The 15,658-nt window shown below is 37.0% G+C and overlaps 1 protein-coding gene across 8 annotated transcripts in view; it reads left to right on the top strand.

The window, feature by feature from the left end:
- The window catches only part of cspg5a (chondroitin sulfate proteoglycan 5a), a 54,446-nt gene that overhangs the window by 11,090 nt on the left and 27,698 nt on the right, over positions 1 to 15,658 (top strand). For all 8 annotated transcript variants that reach the window (XM_032556982.1, XM_032557024.1, XM_032556964.1 and 5 more), the window contains exon 2: positions 8,411 to 9,350. In XM_032556982.1, the coding sequence (XP_032412873.1) occupies positions 8,411 to 9,350 (940 nt within the window). The remainder of the gene's footprint in view (positions 1 to 8,410; positions 9,351 to 15,658) is intronic.

The following is a 15,658-nucleotide window of genomic DNA, read 5'->3' as shown; positions in this document are numbered from 1 at the left end:
AAACAACCAAGCTGGCCGGAGAACCCTAACTGTCACCACCAATCAGCTTCCTCTTTACAGTTTGTCATGACCAATCAGAGTGCCTCGGGTCTGAGAGAGGTTTAGTGGATTCCCTTTCGAAAATGATTTGGGCTAAACAAAAAGCCTGGGGAGGGTCGGCGGCACGCCAGCCCTTGGCCTTGAGAAGCCATTACCCCCAAACAGTCACGCACACACACACCCACACACACACCTACCCACGCACACAATTAGGGGCAGCTAAGTTCTTAACATTATGATGATCCACACCCTTCACCAAAGGAGCTGGAAGCCACCCTAATCACCACTGGGTTATGTTGGCAGAAAGACAACACACAGGCTCTTACAAAGCAAACAGAGTGAGGAATCTTCTTATATAACACCGTCCTCTTGTCTCATTCAGGTGGGAGGGGAACAAACAGAGAATCTTTTGTTCAGTCTGCTTTGTCTCTTTTTGGTTCTGATCCGGTCTGTTACAGTCCCAGCCAGAGTCTGAAGTCTGAAATTCAGAATCATTTCAATTCAGGTCAAGTTTGCCTGTTCCAAAGCAACCAATTGGGCAAAAGACCCACAGCAATGCTAGTGTGGGTACGGACTTGTGTTTTTACAGTGTTCCCAAGTCGTGTTGCCTCATCTCAGGCTGTAGTTTTTCTAGCAGAAACACATTACAGGTAGTGATGTCCAAAAATATGTTCAAAGTGGGCATTTTCTGCAACCCTAAGAGATGTTTGCGGGTGAAAATCCCAGTAGATTAGCAGTTTTTATAAACATCAAACAAGCCCATCTGGCACAAACAACCATGCTACGTTCAAAGTCACCCTTTATTTCCCATTCTGGTGTAGGTTTGAAGTCATGATAATCACATTCACTCAGTTCCAACCATAAAATTTGTATTAAAAAGTAATTAAAAAAGTGTATCTAATAAACTGACCTGTAAATATTTTTGCTTCATTCACAGAAACCCAGATTCTCTTGTTCCGTCTTTGTTATCAACAGCGGTAACAAAAATCAACACTCTTGTTAGAAAATACTAAATGTTCTCAAGTTTAGATTTTCAAATTTTAGTTTTTAAAACAGCCAGGGTCAAAATGGGTTTGCTTTTTCTCTGTAAAAGAAAAACAAAAACAAACAAAAAACCCCTCAAAGTTTAGTCTTCTGCCTTCACCTGTCACCTCCACTCATGCTACCATCACTTAATGCTAAGGGAGTTAGCCTTTAGTTAGCAATTCTGAAGAGTTGTCTGGTTTTTACTGTTTATCTGTGATTGTTTGTCATATTTATTGCAGTGGCATATAGTTCAGAGTCTGCCCACATACAATGGTGTGTTAACTGATATAACTGTGCATCTAACTGAAATCATTTAGTCTGATCTATTCCAGTGTCATTGGTCCGGTTTTGGTCTCAAGGTGTTTCCACACCTGACAGTCCAGTTGACTCGATTTGATTGGGGACCAAAATTGCAGTATTACATTGTCAGACCTCAACTTCTATTAAAATGGACTAATCATGGCTGGTGTAAATGCACCCGTAGTTTTGTCTTTGGTCTTGACTTCATCTAAGGTTAGGTTGTCTTGCCAACCGCAACTCGAACGTTTTACAATAGCACACAAGTCTGTGCTGCATATTTTATACTTTAACCACAATGTACCATAAGGTCTGAAAGGTAAACCACCCACATGCTGCAGAAAATACCTTAACAGTTGTCAGAGAGCCACCATGCTGCTCTAAAATCGGCTGCCCGTCAAAAAAGTTTCTCTTCGTTAATCCAATTAAGCTAACGAGGTGTTGAAACGGAGACAGCTCCACTTAATTGGAGCTCAGTTCAGTGATGCACTGTGAGGATTCTGGCAGGATGACACCACTGTGTTCTCAAAAAAAGTACCTGAGCTCTGGTCGCCTGTGCTTTGTAAACAAGCTCGACTCTGTTGAAAGCGCAGAGGAGATTAAACAACATGCAGAGGATCCTTGGGCAATCAGTCCACATGGGTGGGGTGTGTGTGGATTCAAAGTTATCCCTGTGGACTTGTGAATGTTTTCAGGTAGTTTTACAGAAATTACTTCTATACTGTGAATGGATATTTTTCTGCCTCTGTACTCAACATGTTTCATTCAGTAATGCCAATTAATATTAATAATACATTGTCTCACATAATAAATGAACTGATGCAAAATTGGTCAATAAAATGCATCATTAAGATTCATTTGCATATTATCTTAGCATGGAAAGATACAGTCACTCCTTTTTTTGCTAGCTGGTCAGATGTAAGTTTTAAAAAGTATGTAAATGGAACAAAAAACACAGTAGATGTAAAGTAACAGAGACGTAAAGTAATAACCACTGGACGTTTGCCTGATGAGACTGGGTTCAAGTTATATCTGAAAATTAACACAACAGCGATTGAAGTATAATGTCTTGGATTTTGCAATTTCCCATCTCTCCAAAATGAAAAAGAAAAAAAGTCCTGGATTCAAGTCAAACTTGCATAAAAACCTGTTTGTTGATATAATAGAGTCTGAGTTGTGTTGTTTTGGGTATCCAGATGTGATGAGATTTTCCTTATGTGTCTACAAAAGTCAAAGGAGTCCAGACTAAAAGCAGCATCTTTTAGTAACAATTACCCTTTCAACCAGGATGGTGCTGTAATTTAATCAAACTGAGGGAATCTGTCTTCTGAGTGCAGATAAAAGATCTCTGGGGTATGATTCATTCCTGACAGATGACAGACTGTCACAGTGAAAGCTAAAGTCAGAAAGACTATCAGAGGCCATGAAAGACTCCTCTTTTTTCTGCCTTCTCCAGTCAGTCTCTTTCACCATCTTTTCCCATCAATCACAGCAAATGTCACCTATTCCCTCTCTTTATCTTTCTGTCTATTCTTTGCTGTCTCTGTGTCATTATGTTCCTCTTCTCCCCATTGCTCATCCCCACCTCTTCCCATCATAATCTGTCATCACTCTGTAATGTATGGGAAACTTTCCTACACTACCTTACAATCCCTAGTAGTTTTGCACTCATCTAACTGGTTCCAGTTGCAGCATAAGGAGAAGAAGTGAAATTGGTACTTAATTTTTAGTTGCACATTAAGACCAGAACGTTTTTTGGCTTCAACGTTCAGTTCCTGGTGGAGAAGTAAGCATGTTTTGATTGATAAAGTTGTATTTATCCATGTTAGAGTTAGAAAGAATATGTTTTTGTTTTTTATCTCCTGGCTGCTCAGTTGATGCATTAAACAGCAGTGGATTGTGAAACTGCTGGATGAATTAACATCAAGTTGAACCCAAAATATTTTCAATAAACTAAAATTTTTCCTGTCATCTTTTTTGCACAGACATCCCGCCGGATGATAGTAACAACAAGAAAATAGTTACATGCTCAGGTAGAGATAAATCCTTTAAACAAGACCTTGACCAAGACCTTCCTTATAAAAATCTCATCTTAACATTGTTTCTCGTCTATGGAACCGAAACATAAACATAAACTCCATGCATATAGCCAGTTTAAACTGAACTACTGCAGTGCAGTTTTAGTGATGTGCCATAAAAGCCTCCTAAATGTCATAAATAATCCAAAGTGCTTTTCTCCTTTCACTGGCTCAGAGTTTAATGTTCCTCTTAACACCTTGAGATATGAGAAAGTTTTCAACAGAAGTTAATTTCATTATTACAAATGTTTTATTAGCAGGTTTTAAACACTGGTGATCTTGACATCCTCAAATTAAATATTTATTATTATTTAGAAATCAACCAAATTAGCATTTTTAACAGTTTCAGCATCTTAAAAATGTTTTAAGACATAACTATAAATTCCTAGGATCTTTATGGCATTTTCTTGATGGCTTTTGATTTTATTTGATTTATTTTTTTCACAGGTTTAAAAAAAAAAAAAAAAAAAAGCACTCAGTAGGACAGAGAAAACATGTGCATACATAGCCAAGAACAAAATAATTCGTTTACCACTACTTTTCTGTTTGAAAAGGAGTAGGAAGAAATGAGCACGTACTTAATCCTCCCCCTTATCTAAATTTAATGAAATATATTACTTGCTGACTCAATAATGATCAAAATTCATGGTGGACCACATGTTTATTTTAAAGAATCTACATAGAAGATATTTGTCATTGCTTTATCTTTTATGAGTAACATTTTTGTTAGGTTGTTATGTCTCTTAGCCATCTCAAAATGACATAATGCTTACCAGCTAATTCCTGTGTATAGGAAATTCATCAAATTTGATCATTTTGATGATGGCATTTGACAAAATATGATGATTATTGCTTTCTTCATAATTGCTGACTGTGTTGTGTTTTTATGGTACAACACTTTAATTGGCTTGTTGCTGAAATGGGATATAGAAATAAACTTGGCTATATAGACTGCAACTTGTGACTGGCATGGGAAATGGGAAAATAAACTGCAGTTGAAGAGGCTCAAAAAGTTGTGCTGGTTTGGTTTTTCCACACCATTGTCTCCAGAACATGCATTCATAACTGCAGTGAAGGTTGTGCCCAGTTAGTCGCCCCTGCATTGACAAACATATTATCAAGACTAAACTTAACAGCAGTCAGCAATGATTCTCACATATGCTATTAGGAGGAGGTTATCAAACAAAGCTTCTTATGGGACCAGCAGTGCATTTCAGCTCACAGCAGGAGATGATGATGGGCTTGAACTCCCAACCACTGGTCACTTTTTGCCCATCTGAAACAGGAACTTCTAATTTTTACTGTTGCTCATATGTTGGATGTTTAATTTTATGGGCATAATTATCTTTTTATGTTAAACATCATTTAACAGATTTTATTGCAGACAGAAAGGAAGGTATTAACATAGACATAATAAGTTTTCTGTTTTTTAGACATTGAATAATGAAGTTGGAACGGTTAGTGTAGAAAAATGTTTTTATAGGTTTTTTTGTTCCAGTCTGTCCAGTTTGTTGCCTCAGTTGGATTGAGTCTGTTGTGTCAAGTTAAAAAGTGAGTTGCTGAAGTAAAAGCTAACTTTCCCTTCTTTTTTTACCAAATCTGTCTTGACACTATGAGGTAGCCAGACTCGCTATAGTGTTTATTCAAGCTGTCGAGTCTGAAACTTTGGTTAAACATCAGTTTAAGCCCCTTAATGAACAACAATACAAGCTCTTTTGGTTCTGCTCACCAACACAGAAAAAAAAACCCTTAAGTTATTAACATGTAGCCTAAAATTAGGCTTACGTTTGCTCAAAGTAAACATTCCTAACAGATCTTTCTGTAGATGTTTATTTTTGCATAAATCCAGCCCCTGAGTGGAAGTGGCAAAAAATAAATAAGTACCTAAAATGAAGGCTGAGCCAGTCATTCACACAAGACAAATTATATGATTTTTTGGCAGTTTGTATTTAAAAAAGGTTAAATAGAGAAGCATTAACTGCTGAAATTAAATATGGCCTGGTTTTAGGCAGAGAAATTTGGAACTAAATGAGAACAGAAATCAACATCCAGATCAAGGCTGATGTTCACAGGGTTTCTACCCTCTGAGAACCTGATTAGCTCAGCATGATAGAAAAAATCTCTTTAAACCTACAAATTTATGTTTAAAGCCAACTCACAGGAGGGCCTTGATTTTATTTTCTTGCCAGTGTAGGTAAATCATTCCCGCTGAGATGTGTACAGAATGTTCAGAAATAAAGAAAAATGTTCAAAGAGCCTCCAGATGATTAATATGAAACCATAAAATCCAAATAGGTTTATTGGCTGTTAAAGGTGTAGTTTGGTAAATTAGTGTGTCTCAGATACAAACATTTTTTTATGTTTTCATTAGAACAAATGAGGAGGTTCTGCTAACTGAGGCTAACCATGAAGTACAAAAAAAAGAGAAGAATGGAAAGTCAAATAGAGAAACAAAACAATTTCTCTTTCAGACACAAACTACCAGTGATTTATTCCTCATCATCACCCTTGACTAATCTGATTCTGCTGATCTTAATAACAACAACTGCAAGGGATTAGCTCAGTATTCTGTCCAGATAATATGTTTATTAGCCAATATTCCTTCAGATTGCACCGTCTACGCACACAAAGTGCACCTATGATGGACTGGTGACTTGTCTGAACGTCTCTGTTGATTTATTGTTTAAGTGACGTCACGTTGGCATTAAGAGTGCCAATTCAATTAAAGTGACTGAAGTTCACTTTAATTGAACTTCAGTTTGTTTGCCTAGAAATCTGTCCAGACATTGTTTTGTCTGAGTCTCTCTGAGATCATCAGCCCCCACCCCTACAGTGAACCCCAAAATCCATTCCCTCTTCAAACCAATAATCCCTAATCCCAGATACACGCCATTGAAGTACATTAGTGAATTATTCCTTTAATCCAGAAGTAGGAGTGACCCTAAAAGCTGCTTTTTTTTGCATGGGTCCCTGAGCCGCCCTCAGATGAAGTAATCAACTGGAGGATACAGCCAATTGTGTGTCATTTTAATTTGTTTCATCCCCCAGACGCCTTGAGATTGTTCTGCTGATTTTGTAATCCGCAAGAGTTTAAAGCATGAAGTAACAGTGTGGCACACGAGGGGATGCTTGACAAGGAGGTGTTTTAAAGAAAGATTCAGATTGAATGGCATAACATAACAGTTTCCTGTAATGTTTATGTTTTAGTTTTATGTTAAATTACTCTTATTTTTGTTGCTTTCGTTTTCATTTTCAGATTTTAGACTTGTTTTTAATAGGAGATTATGAAAAAATGCTAATTTCTTTTTTTTTTTTACCATTTAAAAAAAAAACAAACTAAACCACCATGAACTTTTCATGATGGTTTAAGAATCAGACTTATGTAGTAAATAATCGATTGAAATTTTGTTTGTAGGTTATTTGAAGATGTTTTTTCATGTTTTCTTTGTTAGAACAGTTTGCATTGGGTATTCGAGTATTTAGTTGATGTTTATATTGAAATCTTTCATTTATTTTAAGCTTCAGGTTCTCGGATTTCATTTTTGACTTATAATTATTTGTCAGTACCTTTTGTACCTGCAGATGTAAAGACATGTCTGGTGTCACATATGTTAATCTTTCACTTTTTTTAGTTCCTGGGAAAATTTGACTGTGATTGTTTAGATAAAAGTCAGGGGTTTTGATGGTGTAAGGGTTGCATTTGTATTATTATTATTATTATTGTATAACAACATTTCACATAATTTTGTGACAGATTTTTGCACAGTTTGAGATTTGACATTACACATTTTTGACTAATTCTGGTTTCTTTTTATGTGCAAACAAATACCTTTTTCTGGCTTTTCTGCCATGAGCGATCATTAATGATAAATAATTCATTACCACTCATGGCAGAAAATAAATAATTAAGCATTATATAAAACAAAAGACAAAATGATTATGGAGTTGGGGTTTTTTGCTGTCTTTAGTATCTTATAATAGCAGTTTCCACATCCAACCTGGTGCATAACAGACAGAGACTATCTGACAGAGAAAATGTATGAAACATCCTTAAAAATAGAAGCAGACAAAACCCAGACCACCCATTGAGCTGCTGAGATTTTTTATTTGGCAAGAACACAATTGGATTTGTCTCCGAAAACTGCAGCAATGTGCCTTTAGTTCCCACACGATTAAAAAGAATAAGTGAAAGTAGGGCACGTGTAAGTGTACTGTCCTTCTGTTCCACTTTGTCTTTAACCATGTAGTTGAAGTTGAGAACTACATTTTTTTCTGTATTTGACACAAATAACTTTTGTTAGAATAAATCCAAATCAGTGTGAATTTTGTTGCATTTAGAAATCTTCACAAATCTTGCTGTCAAGATTGAATTTATAAGGTGGGATATTTAGAAAACATTAACATGGGATTTGTACAATCTAACTTATTAAAAGCCGTATTTCTTTACAAAACAAAACAAAAAAAAACAACAGTTACCATTAATCTGGCGTTAACATTAGAAAATTGTTTAAGACTAAAGAGCAAATTAATAATTTAAGGAGGGAATTATAGTTTAAAATATACAAATTCAGAACTGGAAAAACGTTTTGTATCAGTAAGTGGAGTCAAACTGTGAAAGAATTTGAATATTGAACTTAGACAATGTTCAAACATAAAACTGTTCAAATTATCATATAAACATAGGATTATTGCTGGATATAAAAATAATGATTTTTCATCCAGTGTAATTATAATTAAATGGATATTATATTTTCTATTAAATATGGGTTTAGTAGTTATACGTATGGATTATACAAGTAATAAATGTAAGATTATGTAGGTGGACAAAGAGAGGGAATATTCATAAGTTTATAATTCCAGCCACTCCCTTAAAAATGTAAAACAAAAGTTTTGACATTATGCTTCATAGTATAAGTATTTTTTTGTACATATTCAACAAACAATACTAAAAGACTTTTCTCTCTTTGCAGGGATGGTTCTTGGTATAAATGCTACTGAGCCAGACGATAAAGTCAACACCACTTCTACAGTCATCGAGGAGGACGGCCCTGTAAAGGTTAATGATGTCATGGCAACAGTAACCGGGATGAGCACCTCTGCCACTTCTGCTCCGATCGGCTCCGTGACCCAGAGGGCGGGTCGTATGCCTCGCGGCGACAAGGACGACACTGAGAGCAGCGGCATGTTTCCTGCTCCCACGGTGGAGAAAGTGAGCGTTGCAGCGACGCCCCAGATCATCCCAGATTCGGCTGAGACAGATCTTCTGTTGCCTAGCAACCCACTCAGAGAGGACGTCGTAAAAGGAGAGGAAGAAGGGGATGAAGAGGAGGAGGGTCTGCCACATACCGACCCACCTTGGATCCATGTCAAGGAAACTGCCATGTTTGACCTGGACCACCTTACCACCACTACTGCCCCGCCAGCAGCTGCCACTAACCCCTCCAACCAGGACGTCCTTCACGTGGACTTCTTTGATCCATCCTCTCGTGGGCGTAACTTAAACCTCGCCCCACCTTCTCCATCCTCTCTGGCCCACGAGCTGCAAGGCGCAGAGGCAACTTCCTGGGCAATGCCAGAAAACTACGACTACCTTACACCCTACGACGATGGCATGACTACCACTGTTGACGAATACAGCTACAGCACCACAACCGATGCCTATGAGACCGAAGAAGACCTCAGAGAGGCTGCAGGGTCTCCTGCTCGCTCCAGGCCTCGGGTCCCTGGGTCTGGTTCCTTCATCCCTGGGGGATCATATCCTGGTGCTGCACCTAACGTTTCGCCTAATGGGTGCAGAGTCGGCTACCAGTTGGTCAATGGAAGCTGCCGCTCTGCCTGTGAGATGCAGCCCAACTATTGCCTCAACGGAGGACAGTGCTACCAGCTGGATGGCGAGGAGATTTTCTGCAGGTACAAAACTCCCCATGTTTAATTTATTCACAAATTAATATTTTTTTAAAGGGGCACAATTATGTATCTTCCGGGCACAATAAAGAAACTGTTACCTTCAGTTGGTATAAAAATGCTGTACATATCAAACATAACTTCAAAGAAATTAGATTTCTCATTTGATTTCACTCTGACACTCTGCCTTTAGCACATCACCACAAAAATGCTTCTCATTTACAACTTTTCTTAGGAAAGTTGAACTGAGAAGTTTGCATGAGGAGCTCAGCATATGCACACCAGGTGTTTGCTTAATGCTGGTGCCACTAGTTTATAGGGGCTGAGTGGGGAAGGCGTGAAGGAAGCATTTAGGAATCCTAGAAAGGTTGACAAATATGCATGAAAGAATCAAAGCAACACTCCAAGTATGTTTGGGATGAGGGAATGTAATTATAGCATGATGTAAAGCTCAAGAACGTTGATTTTAGATATTACCCACCCCCAGTGTCAGCTGGGTTAAGTAAACAGTTTTCAAATTGTCCATGAACAGTCCTTAGGGTTCTTTTATTAACTGTTTTCCCTCAGGGTCCAATCAGATAGAGCCACTGCAGTAAAAAGGTACTGTGGAGGTCAAAATAGGGTTAGGGTTAAAATTAAGAGAACAATTTATACAAATATGCTGTGATCAGAGACCTAGCATACACACCTAGCGGTTTTTATACTTTTATTTGGATCTCAGCTTTTTCTAAAAACAACCCAGGCACTTAAAAAAAAACATCCATCCATTTTGGTAATAAGTTAATTGTTTAGATGTCTTGAGAGTGAGCTGTTTATAAAACCTTCCAATTGTTAAGTCACATTTGACGGTCACTGCGCTGTTACCTAGCAACCCTAGCCAAGCCCAGCCCCGTTACGTAGCAACCCAAGCAGTGGAGCTCCAGCACTTGCTCAGCTGGTTTCACTGCTGTATTTGCTGTACAATGGCTGCTGGGAAAGAGAAGTGTTTTGTTGTGAGAAACCACTTGCTGCATTCTTGTTGCTTTTCAGAAATATACGTTTGTATAATTTTGTATCTGTTTGCGGCCATTTTCACGTCTGAGTATAAACATTGAGAAGGGGGCGTGGCCAGCAGCAGCTTATTTGGATTTAAAGTGGCAAGAGGCCCTGAAACAGCTCGTTCTGAAAGGAGATCAAAATAGGCAGAACTGACCAGACTGAAATCTCATTATTGAAGAATTATTTGGTACAAAAAAAATGTAATGAACATGTTTTGTGAAGCCCTTAGACCTATCTTAACCTCTACAAGGAAACAGAATAGGTCACCTTTAACAATGAGAGTGTGTCTGTGGAGTCTTGAGTCAGGATTAGAGCTGCTGCAGATTGGGGGGGAAGGTCATATCTGCTGTGAGTGATTTCTAATACTCTGATCGTGACTATCGAGGGGCTGCTGTCCTGAATTTGCATTTAATGAAAGGACAGTCTGTACTGGAAGTCTTCCTTTGTCAGCATATGGTTAGAAAATAATTGGTTTAAGCTTGAAAATATTAGAAAATTAGATTGAACCTGAACTGAGAATAATTTAAAAGTATGCAGTTATTCCAACGGAATATATTTGCGTTTAATGTAGCGCCATATACATTTAAACAAAGAAGACAGTGACAGGCCCTATCAGATTAAAAGATTATTTAGAATGCAATTCCCAGAATCATAAAATGGATGGACCAACCAATCATTGAAGGAAGATTTCCAATTAGTGAGCAGCTGCAAAGATTACAATGCAGATTTATGCAGAATGGCAAACAGCTTCCTGACTGGAACAGATAATACAGATATTAATTAGTTCACATCGTCTATACAGTTTTCTCACAAATTCAAAAAGTATTGAATTAAAAAAATGCTACACAGACAAATATCACTGAGAGGTCAGATCTACCAGCAATAGAAGAACAAAGTCAAAGATTTATGACCTCAGGGGACCTTAAATCAGGGGACAACAGGAGATTTATCCCCTGTTGTGGTCATGACCTCCATCCTATTGCTGCCCTTTTAACCCCAGGCTCTGTATGTCAGAAACACAGCATTTCTATCATAAGCTGAGTTGATTTGATGTTATGCGATTATTTTTGCTTTATGCAGTTTCTGAAGGATTATACTGAGTGGCGTTTGCCAGCCTGTCTCCCCTGAGTGTGAGTCCGGCTGTAACTTTCCAGGAGCTTTTAATATGTGCCTAAAGGTTGGAATTTTGTACTTCTAATCTGGAAAATTTGAATTGCTCACACTGGAAAAACACAAAATCTTTGCAAGTACTTTTGATGTAACTTCTAGTGCAAACATCTTAGTACACTTAAAATAAGACAAAACTAACTTACAAGTATAAGTTTTCAGCAAGATACAGGAGCTTGTTTTGCATAAATAATTCTATAATATTGATCAGAAAAAGCACTAGATCCACTGGCAGAACATCTCACCTATAACAAGGCATTTTCCCATGTTGTAAAGGAAAGTGGATTTCTACAGATGGGTCTAAAACTCATATGAACATCAATGGGAGAAAATCCATAATTTGGAGGAACTGACAACTGCATGTTCACTATCATAAGCTGATGTGGGCTTTAAACACATATTCCATGACCTTCAAGCTTATTATAGCTTTTCTATAATAATAATGTAATAATTGGGTTCACAAACCCTACCATAAAGATCCAACACTCTTACATCCACTGTTGTATTAATGCTGGTGTTGAAGATGTAAAAAAAGACTAAAAAACCCTGAAAACTGTAGAGAGTAAAAAAAAAGAATGATTATTTTATTTTTAACAGAAAACATACAGTAATTATAAAAAACAAACTAGTGTCCATAATATTTAGAGCATATTTTGGGTGTCTGTCAGCAGTTAATAGCAGGGATGAGCCTCCTGAGAGTGAGTCAGACAGATACTGAGAGGCATTTGACTTCTGGGCAAGAGCAAGATATGGGTCAATGGAGCGCTGGCACAGATGCTGACCAATATGGTGCTCTGTGGATGAAGCCATGATTGCATGTAGGATTACACGTGACTTGGGTTAGTATGTGAAGCATTGATTTGATTTATTCTTCATTTTCATTTTATTTTGTGCTTGTGTGTGTGTGTGTGTTTGTATTTGTTGGCATTTGCAGCTTAACTTAAGCTGCTTCGTTAGCATGAGATAAATGTTTGAACTGCTGTTTACTGACCTTAGACCAGCTTACTGTAACTCTTTAGTACAGTGTGCGCCACTCTTATATAATAACAAAATATACTCAAACCTGAGCTTTTTTCTCAAATACAGCTTGGAAATTTTGCTGTAGATCTACCAAATTAAACTGAAACACAAATTGTTGTAGATTCAGCACTTTATCTGGTATGTAAAATAATGCAGGGATGTAAAACTAATTTTCATTTTGGGCTATATCAAGATCATGAGTGTTCTCAAAGGGCCGGTTGTGCCAGAATGTATTGAAAAACTGTTAAAATATTAATAAATATCTGTGTCTCCATTTGATAAGTACATCTTAAAATTTAATAATACCTCCAGAATTTAACGATTGTTTTTGTGATTTTTTTTTGCAATCAGAATCATTGATTTAGAAATATTTGCAAAAAATTTTGTGATCTTTGCGCTGTCAGATGGTAAATGTGACCTTTTGTTATTCGTTACAACGATTACGGATGTAGAAGTAACAAATACTGCCACCTGCAGGTGGGAGTTAACATGACTAAACCCAATTTTTTTTAGAATTTTTGTGAAAAATATGGAATAAACTCACAATTATGCATCAGCTTGAAAAAGTGTAGAAATCTATTGATTTCATGTGAATTGCCAGAATCACAAAATTTTGACTGATAAGTTAATGTTTAAGCGCACTACTTTCATTTTTTAGTTTCTATATATGCGTCGTTCTCACTTTTAGAGGTCCACATAAAAAGCTGTGGTGGGCCAGATTTGGCCCCTGGCCCTTGAGTTTAACACATGTTCCTTATTTTCTCTTTCATACATAAAATACAGATGTTGGTTTATTGTAGGAGTGAATTTTATCCAGGTAAAGTTGAATTTATAATAAAATGGAGAGACAAATTGAAATGTATGTGTAAGTATCACTGTAGATTGATTTAATATTGTCATAACCTGAAATATAAAATAGAGAGCTGCACAATATACTGTTCCATATACTTTGTTAGCACACAGAGCTTTGAAGGAGAAAAGATTACTCTTAATTTTTAGCCCACCAGACTCGCCTTCATTTCTTCTCTCTTTTCCAATTTACGTCTCAAAGAAGGAAAAAGAAAAGACATGAGGAAAATAAATGGACAAAGGAGAAAGCAGGATGGGAAACAATGCGAGGAGGAAATATTACAAGAGAAAATACATTAATGTTTACATATATAAAAAGTGTGCCAGTAAATAAAAAAAAAGTTAAATAAATACAGAATATCAAAAAAAGAAACATTAAATAATGAAATAAAAAAGGAAATAAAAAAACCCAATAAGATCGTAAGTGAAATTGAAAAGTAAATGATAGTGATAATCTAAAACAGACTGGTGACTTGTCCAGGGTGACCCCGCCTCTCACCCGGAACATTAGCTGGAGATCAGCACCAGCACCCCTCCTAACTCCACTAGGGACAAGGGTGTTAGAAAATGGATGGATGGATGGATGGATGGATGGATGGATGGATGGATGATAGTGATAATATTAAGAGAATACTGTTTTAAGTGATAAATAATTCATGGTTCATGGTACAATCAAATAAGTTGGAAAAGCTCCTATTTTTAGTTTTTTTTTTTTGATGGAAATTTTGGCAGTAAATATGGAATTTGTCCTCCATGTAAAGCAACTAGGACTAACACACAATGAGGGGGGATGACAATGACCTAACTTCACTTTTAAGGGTGACTCTCATTCCACAACTCTGTCTTTCAAATTCAAGGACCTTGAACTTCATTAGTTTTGAAGTAGTTACAATTTCTCTTGGAAAAAGTTCAGCTAATACACCATTAGCTGTCATTTATGTATACAAACGCATGTTTATACCAGAATTAATATATTCTACCATACAGAACACAAGTAAATGAAAACACAACACAAGTAAATGAAAACACAACACAAGTAAATGAAAACACAACCTAAACATGTTTAATTTTATATGACTATTCTGTTTAATGGGGATTATTTTCCATATATTCCTCTTGCAAAGCACTTGCATATTCCTTTCATTCTACCCCAGATAGCTGTTGGCATGAATTTGACCAACCTGCAGGGGTAAAGGCTAAATGTTAGGGGTGATGAGTGAAACTGGACTCAGCCTGGCTGTAAGCATTCTCTGTCAAGTGATGCATGATATTCTGCTGCCCTGGAAGGAAGCCAGGACAAACCGCTGCAGGAATTACACGCTACCCAATTTTGATTCGCTCAACATTTTCTAAACTTCAACCTCGTGCAATAAAAGTTGCACCATTTCCAAGTATCAGAGCAACTTGAAGTTCAACATTTTATGTCAACATTTAAATAATAAGTAAACAATTAAGAAGATTAATCAAAGTGAGGAAGTTGTCCTTTTTTTTTGTAGAAACTGTTTTGTCATGTGGAAAAAAAGATGTTAGCTCCCAACACAACTTTTAAAACCAACTGGATTCTGCAGCTGGAAATAATACAAATGAATATTGGCAGGAAAACCTGGTCTTTGAAAGGTAAAAATTGTCCTAACATCAACATATTACTTGAAAATAGTCTCAAAATTACAATATTATCACTTATCTCAATAATTAAAGAGACTATTTATTGGACGACTTGTTTTTTTCTCCCTGGCCAGTTATCCTAATTTGCTCCATATTGTCCATTTCCAAGCCCACCGCTGTGCATCTTCACTCAGTTTATTCTGTCAACCTTCTGAGCAGTTTGTCATGAAGCTTCTCTTCCATAAGAAAGCCATCTGTCATCTTCATCTCTATTGGACCGAGCACATGGAGTTAAACGTAAACATAGTTTTTTCTAAAGCCAGAAAGGCTGCTTTGAACATGAAAGAAACACTTCATAACCCTTTTAAGAGAAAATTATCAGCCTGTCAATGGGGATTATTTAGAGTTACAAGTTGCCACCTCTGTATGTCAACAAAGATGTACTTTTCTTTTACAGATCATATGCAGACATGGTAAGCTTCACTCAGTGAAAGAAAAATATTTACATTTTGGATCAGTTTTAGGAGCTTATTTTCACATTCTTTATCTTGGAGCAGTTTAGCTCTAAACCTCGGTCAGTTTCTCCAGCTAGACCTTCTTCTTTAAACTATTTGTGGCATCCCCGGCGCTGGCTC

The sequence above is a fragment of the Xiphophorus hellerii genome, chromosome 3, assembly GCF_003331165.1.
Source record: "Xiphophorus hellerii strain 12219 chromosome 3, Xiphophorus_hellerii-4.1, whole genome shotgun sequence".
Taxonomy (NCBI): Eukaryota; Metazoa; Chordata; class Actinopteri; order Cyprinodontiformes; family Poeciliidae; genus Xiphophorus; species Xiphophorus hellerii.
Note: the sequence above shows the minus strand (reverse complement) of the source record. Positions and strands in the feature narration are given on the sequence as shown.